The sequence below is a fragment of the Aethina tumida genome, chromosome 1, assembly GCF_024364675.1.
Source record: "Aethina tumida isolate Nest 87 chromosome 1, icAetTumi1.1, whole genome shotgun sequence".
NCBI classification, from domain to species: Eukaryota; Metazoa; Arthropoda; class Insecta; order Coleoptera; family Nitidulidae; genus Aethina; species Aethina tumida.
In genome coordinates this window covers 12,207,548-12,228,451 of record NC_065435.1, presented here as the reverse complement: position 1 = coordinate 12,228,451, position 20,904 = coordinate 12,207,548, and the positions used below count along the sequence as shown (strand labels likewise).

Here is a 20,904-nt window from a genome sequence, read left to right as displayed (position 1 = left end):
ATTATTTTTCTTTTCCTTCGTCTTTGAGGTTAGTAATTTAATAACTCCTGCGAATGTCGTTAAATTATTGAACAACAAATTGGGACCAATACCATATTTTCTAAATTTTCTTTAGATCCTGCTGAAAGTTTGAAGTTACAGGTGTCTAGAAAAAATCACTGCTAACTGAATGTCACACTAAATTAACATACGACTATTAAATTATTATTTCTTAATCTTTTAGGTATCAGTAATATAATAAATCCTGCGAATGTCATTAAAATATTATAAATCAAATTGAAACCAGTACAATAAACTCTTTGAATTTTTGATGTTGCTTTCTAATTTTCTGGATCTTACGTTGACGTTACAGGTGTCTAGAAAAAATCACAGTTAGCTGAATGTCGCAGTAAATTAACAAATAACTGCTAAATTATTTTTTCTTAATCTTTTAGGTCAGTAATTTAATAAATCCTGCGAATGTCATTAAATTATTGAATAACAAATTAGGCCAATTCCATATTTTCTAAATTTTCAGATCTGGCTGAAAGTTTGAAGTTGCAGGTGTCTAAAAAAAATCACTGCTAACTGAATACAACAGTGAATTAACAATGACTACTAAATTATTATTTCTTAATCTTTTAGGTCAGTAATTTAATAAATCCTGCAAATATCATTAAAATATTATAAATCAAATTGGAATCAGTACAATAAACTCTTTGAATTTTTGATGTTGCTTTCTAATTTTATGAATCTTTCTAATAGTTTTACGTTACAGGTGTCTAGAAAAAATCACTGCTAACTGAATGTCGCAGTAAATTAACAAATGACTGCTAAATTATTATTTCTTAATCTTTTAGGACAGTAATTTAATAAATCCTGCGAATGTTATTAAATTATTTAAGAACAAATTGGGACCAATAATATATTTTCTAAATTTTCAGATCGTGTTGAAAGTTTGACGTTACAGGTGCCTTGAAAAAATCACTGCTAACTGAATGTCGCAGTAAATTAACAAATGACTGCTAAATTATTTTTTCTTAATCTTTTAGGACAGTAATTTAATAAATCCTGCGAATGTTATTAAATTATTGAATAACAAATTAGGACCAATGCCATATTTTCTAAATTTTCAGATCTGGCTGAAAGTTTGAAGTTGCAGGTGTCTAAAAAAAAGCACTGCTAACTGAATGCCACAGTAAATTAACAATGACTACTAAATTATTATTTCTTAATCTTTTCGGTCATTAATTTAATAAATCCTGGGAATGTCATTAAAATATTATAAATCAAATTGGAACCAGTACAATAAACTCTTTGAATTTTTGATATTGCTTTCTAATTTTATGAATCTTGCTAATAGTTTCACGTTACAGGTGTCTAGAAAAAATCACTGCTAACTGAATGTCGCAGTAAATTAACATATGACTACTAAATTATTATTTCTTAATCTTTTAGGTCATTAATTTAATAAATCCTGCGGATGTCATTAAAATATTATAAATCAAATTGGAACCAGTACAATAAACTCTTTGAATTTTTGATGTTGCTTTCTAATTTTATGAATCTTGCTAATAGTTTCACGTTACAGGTGTCTAGAAAAAATCACTGCTAACTGAATGTCGCAGTAAATTAACATATGACTACTAAATTATTATTTCTTAATCTTTTAGGTCATTAATTTAATAAATCCTGCGAATGTCATTAAAATATTATAAATCAAATTAGAACCAGTACAATAAACTCTTTGAATTTTTGATATTGCTTTCTAATTTTATGAATCTTGCTAATAGTTTCATGTTACAGGTGTCTAGAAAAAATCACTGCTAACTGAATGTCGCAGTAAATTAACATATGACTACTAAATTATTATTTCTTAATCTTTTCGGTCATTAATTTAATAAATCCTGGGAATGTCATTAAAATATTATAAATCAAATTGGAACCAGTACAATAAACTCTTTGAATTTTTGATATTGCTTTCTAATTTTATGAATCTTGCTAATAGTTTCACGTTACAGGTGTCTAGAAAAAATCACTGCTAACTGAATGTCGCAGTAAATTAACATATGACTACTAAATTATTATTTCTTAATCTTTTGGGTCATTAATTTAATAAATCCTGCAAATATCATTAAAATATTATAAATCAAATTGGAATCAGTACAATAAACTCTTTGAATTTTTGATGTTGCTTTCTAATTTTATGAATCTTTCTAATAGTTTTACGTTACAGGTGTCTAGAAAAAATCACTGCTAACTGAATGTCGCAGTAAATTAACAAATGACTGCTAAATTATTATTTCTTAATCTTTTAGGACAGTAATTTAATAAATCCTGCGAATGTTATTAAATTATTTAAGAACAAATTGGGACCAATAATATATTTTCTAAATTTTCAGATCGTGTTGAAAGTTTGACGTTACAGGTGCCTTGAAAAAATCACTGCTAACTGAATGTCGCAGTAAATTAACAAATGACTGCTAAATTATTTTTTCTTAATCTTTTAGGACAGTAATTTAATAAATCCTGCGAATGTTATTAAATTATTGAATAACAAATTAGGACCAATGCCATATTTTCTAAATTTTTAGATCGTGCTGAAAGTTTGAAGTTGCAGGTGTCTAAAAAAAGCACTGCTAACTGATTGCCACAGTAAATTAACAATGACTACTAAATTATCATTTCTTAATCTTTTAGGTCATTAATTTAATAAATCCTGGGAATGTCATTAAAATATTATAAATCAAATTGGAACCAGTACAATTAACTCTTTAAATTTTTGATGTTGCTTTTTAATCTTCTGGATCTTTCTAAAAGTTTGACGTTACAGGTGTCTAGAAAAAATCACTGTTAACTGAATGTAGCAGTAAATTAACAAATGACTGCTAAATTATATTTTCTTAATCTTTTAGGTCAGTAACTTAATAAATCCTGCGAATGTTATTAAATTATTGAATAACAAATTAATACCAATACCATATTTTCTAAATTTTCAGATCTTCCTGAAAGTTTGACGTTGCAGGTGTCTAGAAAAAATCACTGCTAACTGAATGTCACAGTAAATTAACATACGACTACTAAATTATTATTTCTTAATCTTTTAGGTATCAGTAATTTAATAAATCCTGCGAATGTCATTAAAATATTATAAATCAAATTGGAACCAGTACAATAAACTCTAAATCTAAATCTAAATTTTTGATGTTGCTTTCTAATTTTATGAATCTTTCTAATAATTTGACGTTACAGGTGTCTGCTAAATTAATTATTCCAAATATTGTAGGTCAGTAACTTAATAAATCCTGCGAATGTTATTAAATTATTGAATAACAAATTAATACCAATACCATATTTTCTAAATTTTCAGATCTTGCTGAAAGTTTGACGTTGCAGGTGTCTAGAAAAAATCACTGCTAACTGAATGTCACAGTAAATTAACATACGACTACTAAATTATTATTTCTTAATCTTTTAGGTATCAGTAATTTAATAAATCCTTCGAATGTCATTAAATTATTGTAAATCAAATTGAAACTCTTTGAATTTTTGGATGCTGCTTTCTAATTTTCTGGATGTTTCTAAGAGTTTGACGTTGCAGGTGTCTAGAAAAAATCACAATGACTCCTAAAATATTTTTACTTCAACTTTAAGGTCATTAATTTAATAACTCTATCGAATGTCGTTATTTTTAACGCAAAACAAATTAGAACCAGCACAATATTCCCGTTGTATTTTCGATGTTGTTTTCTAATTTTCCAGATCTCGCTTAAAGTTTGACATTGCAACAGCGACGTTTATTTTATTCAGTCGGATGCTTGCCTCAATTCAAATTTACAAGATAAGAATTTAAATCAATACAAATGATTGATTTAAATTCTTTCGCATCGAGAACAACGAAATGTGTAAAACACCGTTACTGTACAATCACGTCTAATAACGAATATGCCGAAGGGAATTTCTTTTATTATGTTTTGTTTTCCATTCCCGACATTTGGTGGGGTCTTATATTACGGACTTTTTTTTTCTAATCGATTGTAAATTTTCTCGTTTTATTTATTACTTCAATATCGGCGACATTTTCAGGACTTACGATAAACAGTTATTCTTTAAATGTCTCAGACATAAGCCAAAATTATTCGTTTTATTGTTTTTTCTTAAATCGATTAAACAAGATGCTATAGGCTAATAAAAAATTTAAAAGGTGTTTCTTACGAAAATATAATAGATTTACCCTCAACGCCCACGAGTATTATTCATTAAATTGAGAGATTAACTCTTACTTTAATATTTAAAGGAAACTTCCAACAGTGTTTAACAGGCGAAACTTTTTAACTAGTCCTTTATTTAATTTATTATTAAATCGTGTAAAATTGTCAAACTAAATTTTTCCATAAAGCTGACATGTGCCAAATTGTCCTGCTTTGCTGCATCTGGTTTATTGTAAAAGCTGCCTGAAAAGTTTATACATGAAATTCAATTGTTAGGTTTTAATTTTATACATTTCATTTCCACTTGTTTGTACCCTCTTGAGGCTGACAAAAATTATTTTTATTCATACTCGGATTGGAAACAGTGATGGTTTTTTTTAGGAAGAAAAATTCAATTAAATTTACGATATTATTAAAAGTTTACAGATTTGGTTTTACAATGATGGTTTCCATTAATTGACAGTTTCATACAATTGTCAATTCTAACCAATTTAAAATTTTATTTTTGTCATAAAGCAATATCATTTTAAAGTTAAAACATCATCAGCAGAATCAAAACTATTGAAGAATCCAATAAAAACTTTAAAAGCACCAAACTTTTTACTATTGCGAATTTTACTGAATTTTGCTTTTTACAAAAAAAAAAAACAAAAATCTTATAATATTAGTAATTATTGATTTTCTAACTAACACAATTCAGTACACTTTTAGTACATTCTTCATGATACTAATTAATTTTGTTATTTAAGCCTTAAATCATTTATTTGACAGTATAATCAACTATTTTAACTAATTTAAAATTCTATTTTTGTCATAAAACAAAATATTTTAAAGTTATATCAAAACTTTTAAGAAAATTAATAAACTTTTAAAAGCTTCAAACCTTTGAGTATTGAGAATTTTAGAGAATTTTATTTTTTATCAAAACAAATTCAAAAAACATAATATTTGTAATTATTGTTTTTCAGTCTCTTTTATGCTTTCATCTAACTAACATAATTCAATATATTTTAGTACATTCTTCGAGATACTAATTATTTTTATAATTTAAGTCTTAAATTAATTAATTAACAGTTCCATACGTTTGTCAACTATTCTAAGCAATTTTAAATTATATTTTTGTCATAAAATAAAATATTTTAAAGTTAAGAACTACCAGCACTAACAAAACTTTTGAAAAAACTAATAAAAGAACTTCAACAAGCTTAAAGCCTTTGACTATTGAGAATTCTACTCAATTTTATTTTTTATCGAAACAAATTCAATAAACTAATAAAATTTATAATTATTGTTTTTGAGCCTTTTTCATATTTTTGTCTAACTAACATAATTGAATACACTTTTACTATATTCTTCGTGATACTAATTATTTTTATACTTTAAGCCTAAAGCTTAAATTAATTAGTTGACAGTTCCATATGTTTGTCAACTATTCTAACGAATTTAAAATTATATTTTTGTCATAAAACAAAATATTTTGAAGTTAAAAAATACCAACAATATCAAAACCTTTGAAAAAACGGATAAAATTTTTTTTAAAAGCTTCAAGCCTTTGACTATTGAGAATACTACTCAATTTTATTTTTTACTAAAACAAATTCAATAAACTAATAATATTTGTAATTATTGTTTTTGAGTCTCTTTCATACTTTTGTCTAACTAACATAATTGAATACACTTTTACTACATTCTTCGTGATACTAATTGTTTTTATAATTTAAGCCTTAATTAACAGTTCCATACGTTTGTCAACTATTCTAACTAATATAAAATTCTATTTTTGACATAAAACAAAAATATTTTAAAGTTAAAAACTACCAACAGTATCAAAACTTTTGAAAAAACTAATAATTTTTTTTATAAGCTTCAAGTCTTGGACTATTGAGAATTCTACTCAATTTTATTTTTTACCAAAACAAATTCAATAAACTAATAATATTTGTAATTATTGATTTTTCATACTTTTGTCTAACATAATTGAATACACTTTTGCTACATTCTTCGTGATACTAATTATTTTTATAATTTAAGCTAATTGACATTCTCATATGTTTGTCAACTGTTCTAACCAATTTAAAATTTTATTTTTGAATTTTAAAATTCAAAACTTTTGAAGAAATTAATAAAAAATCTTCAAGCTTTTGACTATTTAGAATTCTACTGAATTTTACTTTTTACAAAAAAATTCAAAGATATAATATTTGTATTTATTGTTTTCCAGTCTATTTTATGCTTTTGCCCAAATAACATAATTCAATACACTTTTAGTACATTCTTCATGATACTATTATAATTAGTTTTATACTTTAAGCCTTAAATCAATTAATTGACAATTCCATATGATTGTCAACTATTCTAACCAATTTTAAATTGTATTTTTGTCATAAACAATAACATTTTAAAGTTAAAAACTATCAGAAGTATTCAAACTTTTGAGGAAACTAATAAAAAACTTTAAAAAGCTCCAAGCTTTTGACAATATTGTAAATTTTACTGAATTTTGCTTTCAGTCAAAGGAGAACATTGTGGCCAATTCGAGAACAAATAAAAAGATTTTGTTTTAAGCCTGAATAGGGTGTTTAAAATCTGTTTTCATGTTACAATAGATCTAGTTCATGTTCAAGCTTTTGATGTAACTTTTAAAATAAACTACATCACAACAGAAAAATGTATAAATTTATTATTGTAACATTGCCAAGATTGATTACACCAATCATTATTAAAATTAAGAATATCTAACACACATTAGGGGTGATATGTGACGGTGTTTGAAGAAAGGTTGTTGTAAAACGGGTTTGTTCGTCGTTAGCAAATTTTACGGCACTCAACCCATTCGTTTAACACCGTATCTAATCAAGTTGTACCATTCAATCAGTGTCAGTGTTCAAATCCAGCAATTCATCAACGATAAAATGAAAATGAATATGTCGGCGTGCGGCTGAGAATTGTCACATCGCGGTAACGACCTGGTCGGCAACCGCGATTAGGGGGGAAATTTCATCGGCACTTTCCTTCGCGTCTCTCCTCTTTTAAAGCCGTCCCGACTCCGCGTTGACGTCGTCGCCGGCTCTTCCCAACTGGAGAAGCAACAACGGCGCGTACGGAACGGAAGATTTGTCAGTTTCGTCGGTGGGCCCGTTTTATGCAAATGTTCGAGTTTGTTTTAAATCAGGCGTCTTTAACACATCGTTCTGGTTTGCACATAATTAACACGAATTAACGTACGTAGTTATTGTATTTACTGATTGTCTTGGAAGCTTTTATCATAGACTACTTACCAATAAAATTTGATCACCAAGAATTAATGAACCTATTTCATTTTATAAAACTTAACTAAAAAATATATTGAAACTCAAAATGATCTTCTGAGAAAGAAGATATCGAGGGTCTAATTATTCAAGTTTTCTTTCCATCAGAGACATTGCCAGAAAAGTTAATCTGTCTATGTTAACTGTGATCGAGTGTAGAAGCTAGTTCTGGTTGACCATGAGTTACTACATAAAGACTACAGTCCACAAACTGCTTGACATAATATGAGGGGTTAACCACGTCCATATACCATCGGGTCAGATCTATTGGTCTTCGGAATTATCATCAGTATTTGGTGCTCCCCTTAACCTCCGAAGAAAGACCCCAAAGATTGGAATGGTGTCATAATATAATGAATTGAGATAGTGAATAAAATAATGTCTCTTCCGATAACCCCCAATTTCACTTAATGATAAATGACAACCGTCAAAGTGTCAAAACAAAAATATATAATTTTACTTCTACAAAGAAAAAAATATTCAAAATTTTGATGATAAAAAATTAAATTATATGATAAACATTTTATTTGTTGATATTTTCAGCTGTAATATGTTCAAATTTGGTCAATAAATTTTAGTTTTGTTAAAAAAAAAAAACATTAAAATATTATCTGAATAGTAATGATTAATTGAGAGACACTTATAATAAAAAATATTTCATTTTATAAAACTTTGAAAAAAATATATTTAAACTCAAAATGATCTTCTGAGAAAAAGATATCGAGGGTCTAATTATTCATATTTAAGGAAGGTTATCTTTCCATCAGAGACATTGCCAGAAGAGTTAGTCTGTCTGTGTTTACTGTCATCGAGTGTAGAAGCTAGCTCTGGTTAACCAAGAGTTACTTACTACATAAAGACTACAGTCCACAAACTGCTTGACATAATATAAGGGGTTAACCACGTCCATATACCATCGGGTCAGATCTGTTGGTCTTCGGAATTATCATCAATATTTGGTGCTCCCCTGATCCTCCGAAGATTGAAATGATGTCTTAATATAATGAATTGAGATGGTGAATGAAATAAAGTCGTCTCTTCCGATAACCCTCACTTTTACTTAATGATAAATGACAACCGTCAAAGTGTCAAAACAACCTGGGGAAACGGACAAAATCCACCATATTCTCCAGAACGACACGTAGCTCAAACAGTGGGGGTAATAATTTGGGAACTACTTAATATGGAAGCAGGTCCTCTCTTGTGTTTAGAACAAGCTCATGTTACGGCGACCCCATTCATTCTCCCGACTCATCCCCGATTGAACATGTGTGGAATATGATGAGAAGAAGACTGACTAATCTTCCCAGACGACCAGAGTCCCCGGAACAATTGAGGCACGAAATTCGAGTAATATCGGGCTCTTTGCCCCGGGACAAGTTAACAAACTGAACCACAGCATGCCGAGATGGATAGCTGAGTGTGTAAATCCGGGATGGACTTAATTTCATTAATAAATATTAAATTATGGGAATTTATTGATAGTATATTTAACTCAATGGAATGAATTTCTATAAAAGTATACATTATTTTACCTTTATTTTTGGTATCCAATATATGAGTAGGATAAATATTTTATAATAAAGTTTAAAGTAAAGATTATATAAAACAAATTTATTCATTGAAATGTTTAGGAAATTAACGAAAAAAATATAAAAGTCAATTTTATAACTATATTGAAATTATTATAAAAAATCATATTTACTAAAAGTTAATTATAAATTATTATAAATGATTGAAATAGTGGTTAAAATAAAATAATTAATTAAACAATATTTTATTGAGCTAAAAACAGTACTAACAACATTGTTAAAATTCAGAAATTAATTAAATTTTCATTTTTGTTATTATTTTTGTTAAATGTTATGCAAAAAATTTGTAAATTTGTATTTTTCCTGCTAAAAATGGATAAATTTGGTTAATAAATATCAGTTTGATAAAAAAATAATTAAAAATATGATAAAAATTTTGAGGATAAAAAAATTATATTATTCGATAAACAATTGAATTTGTTGGTATTTGCAGCTATAAAAAAATTAATAAATTATTAGTTTAGATAAAAAAATCAAAGATATTATTTAAATTTCAATAATTAATTGAGAGAGAATAATAAAAAATATTTAAACATTTAATTTTATAAGAATTTTTTAAAAACAAATGGAACAAATGCTTAAATAATAAGTGACTTTAAAATATATACAGTATGTCGGCAGTAAATTGATATAGAAATAATTAAAATTTTACTTACACAAAATTAGTTTTTTCACTTTCTTAAAACAAACAGAATAAATGATTAATTAATAAATAAATTTATAAAATATATATAGGACGTTAATAATAAATTTATATAAAAATAATTAGAATATACAAATTTGTGATTTTCGAGTATTTATCCAAACATATATAATTTTACTTCTACAAAAAAAAAGTTCAAATTCTTTGTTGGTATTTTCAGCTGTAATATGTTCATATTTGGTCAATAAATTTTAGTTTTGTTAAAAAAAAAACATTAAAATATTATTTAAATAGTAATGATTAATTGAGAGACATTTATAATAATAAAAAATATTTAAATATTTAATTTTATTTATACAAAATTAGATTTTTCAATTTTTATAAACAAATAGTCAAATAATAAATAAATCTAAAATATATACAGTGTTGTATTATATTATATTCAGCTGTAATATGCTTAAATTTGGTCAATACATTTTAGTTTTGTTAAAAAAACCTCAAAATATTATCTGAATAGTAATGATTAATTGAGAAACATTTATAATATTTAAATATTTAATTGTATTTATATAAAATTAGATTTATCAATTTTTATAAGCAAATAGTCAAATAATAAATAAATTTAAAATATAGTGTTGGCAGTAAATTTATACAAAAATTCATATTAAATATATATTAAAAATATGTATCAATATGAATATCTTAAAAATGTCTAAAAAACTACATCAATTTTTGCCATTTAAATTTAATATTATATTAAGCTTTTACAAAGAATAAAGTTAAATAATATTTACGATAAGATAAAATATAAATATAATACCGATGTATACGAAATTTAAATAATCGCGTTGCAAAATATGATAATTCTTATACATATAAATTTATTTAAATGTATAAAGAAATGTAATTACAAAGAAAATATTTCTTCGTGAATTTTGCTTAACTTTAAGTGTACTAAAAGTCAAAGAAATTATTTTTATTAAATCTTATATTCTCATTCTTTGATACACTTACAAATATTTTTATTGGTGCGGTAAATGTGAGATTTTTACATCTATATTTTAAGCAGTTCTTATAACCTTTATTTTGTGTCTCAACCATAATCAAAATGCATTTAAAAATACAATTAATACGTTCGAACAAGTAACTGGGCACCGATGACGTCAATAGTCTGATGCCCACGAGGGCCTATTTTATCAACTTTATAAATTTATTATGAATCAGTAATATTAAAGTGAGATAAAGATCTTTCAATTAAGGCAACAAATAACTAATTTAATTAAAAACGCAATTTTATGTTATTTAAAGTTAGTAAAATAGTTTTGAATATTAAATAAATATTTTAATGGAGCGCATCCGCCATTTTTCAAAAATATTGCCCGAACGTGTTTTGGTATAAAACATAATAATTAATAAAACATTAATTTACCAACACCAAAAACAGCTTGTAACTATATTGTAAAATCGATTTACATTCCCCCCATAATTTACCCCTTGATATTAAACGCCTGTGTCACGTTTTAAATTAATACCACCATAAAATTGTTAGAAAACGCGAAAAAGTATCAAGGAATTAAACTACACGATGTAATTGTTTATAATTTTGTATTTATTGTACGAAACACGCATGATGGCATGACTCACACCGGAATTTATTGTAATTTTTTTTTTTTCTTAGCGATTATATGTTTACTTGCACCTACGATTTAAATTTGCACTGGACATTCACACAGCAAAGTAACGAAAAAAAAAAAATAAAAGAAAATTGTAAATTGCCAGGCTCAAAATTGGATTAAAAGCACTTTTTAGTTATGCGAAAATGATAACTCTAAAAATGCTTGAGCGAAGAGACTGAGGGAAACGGTGGCGCCCGGAGCTAACACTTGTGTGCAGTACACGTTGGTCGTTGTTAAATTGTTGAATCGAGTGTAGTTTACGGTTTTTGCTCTCCGGTGGCGGTAAAAAGCATAATTAAATATATAACGACATTGTTTAAGCACTTTTGGGGTTATCGCACAGCCTTGTTGACTATAGTTAGGCAAATTGATGCATGTTTTTGTCGCAGCCTCATCACCGCCGACAACGTCTCCAAAGCCGACGACGACCGAGACGCCGAGCCGTATCAAGGACATATGGCCCAACGGGGATCTCAACAATTCGGTGTATGGAAATCCATCCTCACTTACTATTCATCTAGCTGAAAAAGGTACATCGCATTAACTAATTATTTATTTTCATGGAACAGTGGCAAAACTAACTTTCATGTTGTCCACGCGTTTTAGATTTTTGTTTCTTGTTGTTCTTTTTGTTATATTTCGAGTTTATTTCGCTTTATAGTTATGTCTGTCTCCGGGTTTTTTCTTCTCGTTTCAATTTAGTCTCTTTAACATTGACAGCGATTCTATTAAAGCGTCGCGTCTCAGAAGAATGGAACGAGGCACAAGGAAACTACAAACATAGTTGAGTTTTAATAAACAGGTTGGTTGTTCATATGCATATAATTTAATGTGATTGCAGGTGAAATTGTTCTTCTGAGACAAGAAGCTTTAACACCATTGTCGTTCTGTGTATAAACACTTTTTTCGACCCTCTACAATTATCTTTCTAATTGATATAACAAACATACAATTTTCCTGACAAAATATACATATTGTATATTATTATTATACACGAATAATATTACATTATTAATAATTATAAAGCACAATTTCACGGAATACAATAATAGCTCGTATTGAAATATTAAAAAATAACATATAAAATCAAAATAAATATAAAAATATATTTAGTGTAACAAAAAAATAAATAGTGTAAAGCATTTTTCATTATTAATGAATACCAAATGATTTGGAAACAAGTTTGTCCTGATAACTTTTGAATGAAACAAGATATCGACTTCGAATAAAAGCCTTGTAAAATGTTGTCAATCTTACTAAATTTTACTATAAAGTTTGCCAGTACCATATGGACACTATCAGCTAAATTTTAACTGGAAAGAATGAGCTTATGAAAGCTCATTTTAAAAGTATTTTTATTCTCCATCATGTAAGAAAATTATAAAAAAAAAGCTTCTCAGAGTTAATTACTAGAAGAAAGTACAATATAAGTCAATATTTACATCACAGAAGGCATCTACTTCAGAATTGTTGTCTGTAATAATTAATTAATTTACTTAATTTTTTTATTTAGCATTTTATAAAATATAAGTTTAAATTAGTACTGGGACAAGGAAAACTTCCTATTTGTGTATTCAGTGATTATTTACTAAATTATTATAAATCTAAAAAATATTGTATTTACTATGTTTTATATTTTATTTTTAACTTCATTAATTCTCCAGATAAAAATGTGAAATTTCCTGATCTGACGAAAAATACATTTGCAGTAATAATAAAAGCTTTCTATATAATCTTTAAAAAGCAATATTTACATAATCAATTCTTGTTTCGTTAATCTTTTAGTCACTAAATACTATTCATATATAATTTTTTATATTCAGAAATCTTTTTTCATACAATTTAATCGTTTAAAAAAGATATTTTATAAAAATCTTTAATACCATATGTCATTTTCGTTTAATACGTTTCCATTAGCTAGAAATATTAATGACTTATACTTCAACTTATTTTTGTAATTAATAAAATAATACTTTAGATATTGAGTGCTGTAATACCTATTTTTTACAGTAATATCGAATTTTCTTAAACTATTCAAACAAATAAGAAAAATCTTCTCATATGTGTAACATTTTTATAAACACGAAAAATTAATTGAATTTATAAAATTAGAAGAACTTAGATATAACATAAATATAAATGACTTATCCTTCAATAAATTTTAATATACTTTTTTTAATGTATAGATAATAAATATGATAAATTATTGAAATGTAAAACATTAAAATAAGATGTAACAATGTCTAAGAATTATAAAAGTGACAAAAAAGGATCCACAATTTATAAAATTATATTATTTATTATAAATAATAACATTATTATTTGATGTAATGCTCTGGATTAACTGAAATTAATTTAATTAAAAAAAAATAATAGAAATAAAACATTACATTCATACAAATAAGAAAAATCTTCTCATTTTCCTATTGTTAAACTATTATTATTAAACGGGAAATATTGAGAGTATTGAGGAAAAAAAAATATGATTTCTGATGAAAAATATATCTGCAGTAGGAATAAAACTTTCAGATTAGTCTTTAAAAAGCATTTTTTATTAATTAATTTATCATTAATCTTTTTGTCACTAAATACCAATATTATATATAATAATAAATATAATTATTATTATTATGATTTAAGGTTTAGTAACTCAAAGAGGAAAAAACAGTTTTTTAAATTTGTATATGTGGCTCATCCACCATTTCTATAAAAAAAATGTAAAAATGCTCTAATTTATTAAAATTTATAAAAATACTTATCTTATGAAAAAGAATTTTATTAAAATAAGATACAATAAATAAAAACAAAATTCTAAATATAAAAAAAAAATAAAAAATGTTTAAAGTATTTTGACTTTAACTAGATAATCAATTGAATGTATATTAAAAGTTTTAAATTAGATTTTTAAAATCATTTGAAAAAAAGTTAAATTTGTATTTAATTTATATATTATTTTATATTGTATTTTTGCTACAACTGCATATATTAAAAAAACAAAATTTAATTAACCATATTTACTAAAAAATATAAGTAAGACTTATTAATAATAATAATAATTTTTAATTTTAATAATAAATTAAATTGAAAAATATAGAAATTTATGATTCAATAACATATTTCATGTACAAGAGAAATTAAAAATATTTATGACAATTTCTTTAAATTATGCGCATCCACCATTTTGTATATACATTTGTAAAAACATAGTATATTATTGGTCATAAAAATATTTATTTTATTAAAAAGTTTATTAAAAATAGGATAATCAAATAAAGACAAAATTCTGCATATAAAAATAAAAAACAAGATTATTTGAAATATTTTGATGAGATAATCAAATAAATGTATATTAACATTTTTAAATTAGATTTTTAACACCATTAACATTTGAAAAAAAGGTTAAATTTGTGTTTAATTTATATATTTTTTTATTTTGTACTTTTGATGCAACTACATATATTAAAAATATCAAAATCAAAATAAAACTTATTTATAATGTTTTTTCTATTATTATTAAATTGAAAAATATACTAACGTATTTTAAATATAAATTTATAAGTGGCGCATCCACCATTTTTAAGAAAAATTTGTAAAACATCCATCATTCTAAAATTTTGAGGCTAGTAACATTCGAAAAAGTTGTCAAATTTGTGTTCGATTTATGTTTTCAACATTTCAAAAATGTTCTAACTGTTTATGAGTATTTCTTTAAATTTATAAATTTAAGCGCATTCACCATTTTCAGGAAAGGTGGTAAAATCATACTGATTCATAAACACGAAAACAACTTCAACAGAAAAGAAGAAACATTGAAACTTGATAAAATATGGACACCAGTGCTCAAAAAAACAAAATCGCTAAGTAAATAAGAAAGGCCAACGGACAGAACGAAATTTCTTTAACATCAGTTGTCAGTCAGATGTCAAAGAGAGAGAAATAATTCCAACAAATGTCCATCTATAGATCCGAACAAATATAGATATGAATTAACCATATTTACTAAAAAATATAGACAAAATCTCAAATCATTTTTGTAAAACAAATTATTTAGCGTCCATTTACATGTGTTTGTGTTAAATAATTACATTTGTGTCAGTTCTACTTCCCACGTCTTTTACTCGATAAAAAAAAATAAATGATTTTTGCTCCAATAACACATTTCAAGAAATGATATATTGAATTTCATCGCTTCAATTAATTTTTTTGCTCGTAGGACGTACTCCCTCATCAAACTGCTATTTACAATTATTAGTGTTTTTTTATTAATTTATCGGTGTTCGATTACAAATAATATGCCGCAGCGTAACGGAGATTGAATAGAATAGATTTGTTGTTTGTTGTATTTATTATTAGAACCTAAGGGCAAAAAATCAACCTGCACAAAACGAAATTTGGATGAAGCTGTGTGTGTGTGTCACCGGCGACATGTTTATTGTCGAAAAAAAAAAATAAGAAGCTTGTATTTTTAATAGTTGTTTGCTTAACTGAACAAAGCTTTGCTCTAATTGGCTTAAATTCACAAGACTTTTATGTACTAATGTAACGCAAAATAAACAAAAATAAGAGAACAATAAATTTGCTGGATAAATATTTGAAATAATTAAAAGTTTGAGACAAGCAGGGGAATGTGCAAATTGTTCATCTGCAAAACACGGAACGGCGGAAGATGAGGAAAGACAGATTGTTAAAATATTATTTTAAATTATACAACAGTTATATTTCGCAGGTAATCCGCGATAAGAGTCGAGATATAAATGTTAACCTAGGTATATTTGTGTTCCAATTAGCATATCTAATGTTGAATACGGTGGTTGGATTGTGGAAAAGTCGAATGTCGAATCAGCTTATTGAATTAAGGCATCTTGTCAGAGGTACAAGTCAAGATGACTCTAGATTAAATAACGTCTTTAGGCTGTTGGGAAAACCACTCAGAAATTTCGGACCGATGGAAAGATTATTAGAGACCGGTCCGATATGCGTTTTTCTGGTTGTCCATGTACATGATAAAATACAATAAGAGGTTTATTTCATCTCTTTAATAAATAAATTAAATTTTATTATTATCTACAATTATTCATTTTGTATCTAAATAAAATAATTTCTACTTAAATTAAATCTTACACAAAATAAATGTACAATACTGCTGCTCACAAAAATATACATTTAATAAATAATTTCTACATTACTTATATAAAAAATTGTTAATATTTTGTTGGGTACCCTTTGTTATTATTTCTGCAAATGTTGTCTGGAATTAAATTCCACGACTCTTCAATTAATAACCACAATTCATCTAAATTTTATGGTTTTTGGTGTTTTAATCGAGACTTCAAGTCATTCCATAAGTTTTTAATTGGATTTAGATCCGGACTTTGCGTTGGCCAATCGGAAATCACAACATTATTATTTTTTAACCAATTTTGAATAACTTTGGACGTATGTTTCGGATCATTATCATGCTTAAAAATCTATGTAACTATTAAATTATCTGTGGCAAGTGGTTCTCTTACATCTATCATGATATCTGTACATAAAATGGTCCATTTTACCAATAATTTTCTGTTATAGTCCTTTACTATGCCATAAAATGGAACATACCATACCATTTCCACCAATGTATTTCAAAGTCTTTGTAGTGTATCTGTCCAAACTGATCCTATTCAATAGAACTTGGATTCATCTCTCCAAAGTATTCTTCGCTAAAATTCAGAAGGATAATTAAAATATTTTTGTACAAACTTTAGTCTTGTTTGAATATTTTTTTTATAATTATGGTGTCTACTAAAATACATCCATGCAAGTCTTGTTCATTCATTCAGTCGACAACATTGCAAACCAATTTTAGGGAGCATCTTAAGTTTTTAGCCATATCAGCAATATTTAGATCTTTATGTTTCATATTAATTATAATTTCACTCTCCTCTGGAATGTAATGCTTCTTTATACCCACTGAAAGTGAGGTATTCAGTAAAACACATACAAATCCTGCTAAGAATAAATTCTTACTATTGTTAAATAGTACCACAAAACGTAAATATATTTAAATATGTTATTTCTTTGGCAAAATAAAAAAAAAAAAAACATATAGAATGTTTGAATATGTTTTACACTGACTGGACAAATTTTGAATTAAATTCTTTATATATTATATTATATAAAAAAATACATTATATTAAAAAAAACTATTAGTTCCAATGCAATTTTTTTCAATTATATACAAAATAATTTTTGGTGGTGGTGGTGTTCAGATTTTATTGAAAAACAGTATACACAAGAAAATTATAGTGCATAGAATTCCGGTTGGTCATATTATACATGTACGCCTCTTTACAAATTAGACATGATTAGGGGAAGCAGCTCACAAAAAAAAAAACTGGGGAATGTGGAGCAAGACATTAAAGCGGATATGTTTACGATATTACGACTAAGTCCGTATCAACTATCAAAAGTTTACTAGACAGCAAAACAAAAAGGCATTTACTTAGTAACTATAAAATTTATAACTGAAAATAATGGTTATTTTTAGTTTTGTTTTTTATTGCTATGTTTATTGCCTGGTCCATATTGGAGAATTTAATATATTCAACGTTTTACTTTTTACCTATCCCTTCGGTAGTATATTTCATGTGAGTGGTCCTCAACAGTTCAAGTTGTTTAAGTTATTCACGCACTACTTTAATATAAACATTATAATTTAATATTAACTATCGCCTAACTAAAATTTGCTGAAAACAATCACTGAAAGTTTTAATCCATTAAGACAAAAGCATTTTAATATCTTACAGTTTTAATAGTGAAATATCACAAAATGTAAATAGTACTTTAGAATTCATCTTGTTTATTATATTTTACAATTTTTTTCTGTAAGTATACATTAGATTAATTAGATAAAACAATACACAAAATTGAATGTAAACTAAAATAATTAAATTAATAAAATTTTTAAAAGCATAAAATTCTCACAAGAAAAAAGTTTTATAATTTAATAAAATTAATAATTCATAAAATCGTTAAAATATTATTTTATAGTGATTGTAGCATATAACCTAATCCTATATGGTAATAAATTATGCACAAAATTTTACGACCTATTAAATATATCATAAACATGATTTATTATATAAAATTTGGTAAGAAAAAAAGTTTAATAAGTTGAATGTAAATAAGCATATTTTATTTCAGTATAGTAATAATTTGTTTATATGTATTAGATGTGTCATTATGTTGATGGTACAATAAAATGTTTTATCGAGGTTGCATTAAAAAACAAATATTTTGAAATTCCTTACACTAAAATGAATATATATGAAAATGTGTCCTGGTTTGGCTATCTTGGACCAAAACAATAAATATGTACAATTTTAAAATTCATACAAAATTTTGTTCTATTTTAGAAAGTTTTTTCAATTATTAATTAATTTTAAATTAACATTTATATCTCTAAATTCAAATGAAATTTATAAGAATTTCAATATTTTGTGCGACATTGAGTTGCCCTAAATGTTTTAGAACTTCTGGTATGACGGCCGTAAATATGAATTATAATGGGACTTTTTATGCGTAACCGACTTGCCCACAGTTTTTGTCTGGATAACCCCTAAAAGACTTAATATTTTCTGCGTTTTGCCTACAGGATAGTCCCCGACAGTGAGGCAGACGCAATTTGTTCTCCCTATCATATACACCTCAATATCTAATAGATATTGTGAAACATATATAATAAATAACAAATAGATAACCTGACAAGGAAACGAAAATATTGCTTTGGTTATTTAAAATAATTGTATTTGATTGATATTTTTAGATAATAATCAGATAATTTGTTCATTTATTCAATATCTAATAGATATTGTAGATAACAAATATTAATTACTATAATAAGTAATAAACAGTTGACAATAATTAGAAGTTATGACTTTCATTAATGAAAATTAGTTATAATTGATTTAATAATTATAGGCAATAATCAGACGATTTGTTCACCCTTTCATATACTTCTCTATATCTAATATATATTGTAAAGAATAAATATAATAAATAGTAAATAGATATCTTGACAAGCAATAGAAAATATTACTTTATTTATTGGAAATTAGTTACAAATAATTTAATATTTATAGATAATAATTATGCAATTTGTTCACCCTTTCATATACTTCTCAATATCTAATAGATGTTATAGAGAATAAAAATAATAAATAATAAACAGATAACTTAACAAGGGATTGAAAATATTACTTTGGTTATTGGAAATTAGTCACAAATGATTTACTATTTATTGTTTATAATTAGGCAATTTGTTCACCCTTTCATATACTCCCCAATATCTAATATATATTATAGAGGGCAAAAATAATAAATAATAAACAGATAACTTGACAAAGAATAAAAAATATTACTTTATGTATTGAAAATTAGTTACAAATCATTTAATATTTATAGATATTAATTGAGCAATTTGTTCACCCTCACATATACTCCTCAATATCCAATAGATGTTACAGGGAACAAAAATAATAAATAATAAACAGATGTCTTGACAAGGGATAGAAAATATTACTTCGGTTATTGAAGATTAGTTACAAATGATTTAATATTTATAGATAATAATTAGACAATTTGTTCACCTTTTCATATACTCCTCAATATCTAATAGATATTATAGAGGACAAAAATAATAAATAATAAACAGATAACTTGACAAGGAATAGAAAATATTACTTTATTTATTGGAAATTAGTTACAAATGATTTAATATTTAAGAATTAGGCAATTTGTTCACCATTTCATATGCTCCTCAATATCTAATAGACATTATAGAAAACAAATATAATGAATAATAAACAAATAACTTGACAAGGGATAGAAAATATTACTTTATTTATTGGAAATTAGTTACAAATGATTTAATATTTATACTTAATAATTAAGTAATTTGTTCACCCTTTCATATACTTCTCAATACCTAAGAGATGTTATAGAGAACAAAAATAATAAGTAATAAACAGATAACTTGATAAGGAATAGAAAATATTACTATATTTATTGGAAATTAGTTACAAATGATTTAATATTTATAGTTAATAATTAGGCAATTTGTTCACCCTTTCATATACTCCTCAATATCTAATAGATGTCATAGCGAACAAAAATAATACATAATAAACAGATAACTTGACAAGGAATAGAAAATATTACTGTGGTTATTGCAAATTAGTTCCAAATGATTTAATATTTGTAAATAATAATTAGACAATTTCTTCACCCTTTCATAGACTCCACAATATCTAATAGATCTTACAGGTAACAAATATAATAAATAATCTTGACAAGGATTAAAAAATATTACTTTGGTTATTGGAAGCTAGTTACAAATTATTTAATATTTATAGTAATAATTAGACAAATTTCACTCGTTCATATACTCCTCAATATCTAATAGATATTAAAAGAACAAATATAATAAGTAAAAATCAGATATCTTGACAAGGAATA

At 25.5% G+C, this 20,904-nt stretch overlaps 1 protein-coding gene across 3 annotated transcripts in view; it reads left to right on the top strand.

Moving 5' to 3' along the window:
• The window catches only part of LOC109596383 (neurotrimin), a 301,564-nt gene that overhangs the window by 256,536 nt on the left and 24,124 nt on the right, over positions 1-20,904 (top strand). For 2 of the 3 annotated variants that reach the window (XM_049961121.1, XM_049961123.1), the window contains exon 7: positions 11,799-11,939. The exons of the other annotated variant lie outside the window; for it this stretch is intronic. In XM_049961121.1, coding sequence (XP_049817078.1) covers positions 11,799-11,939 — 141 coding nt within the window. The remainder of the gene's footprint in view (positions 1-11,798; positions 11,940-20,904) is intronic. 3 annotated transcript variants of the gene reach the window in all.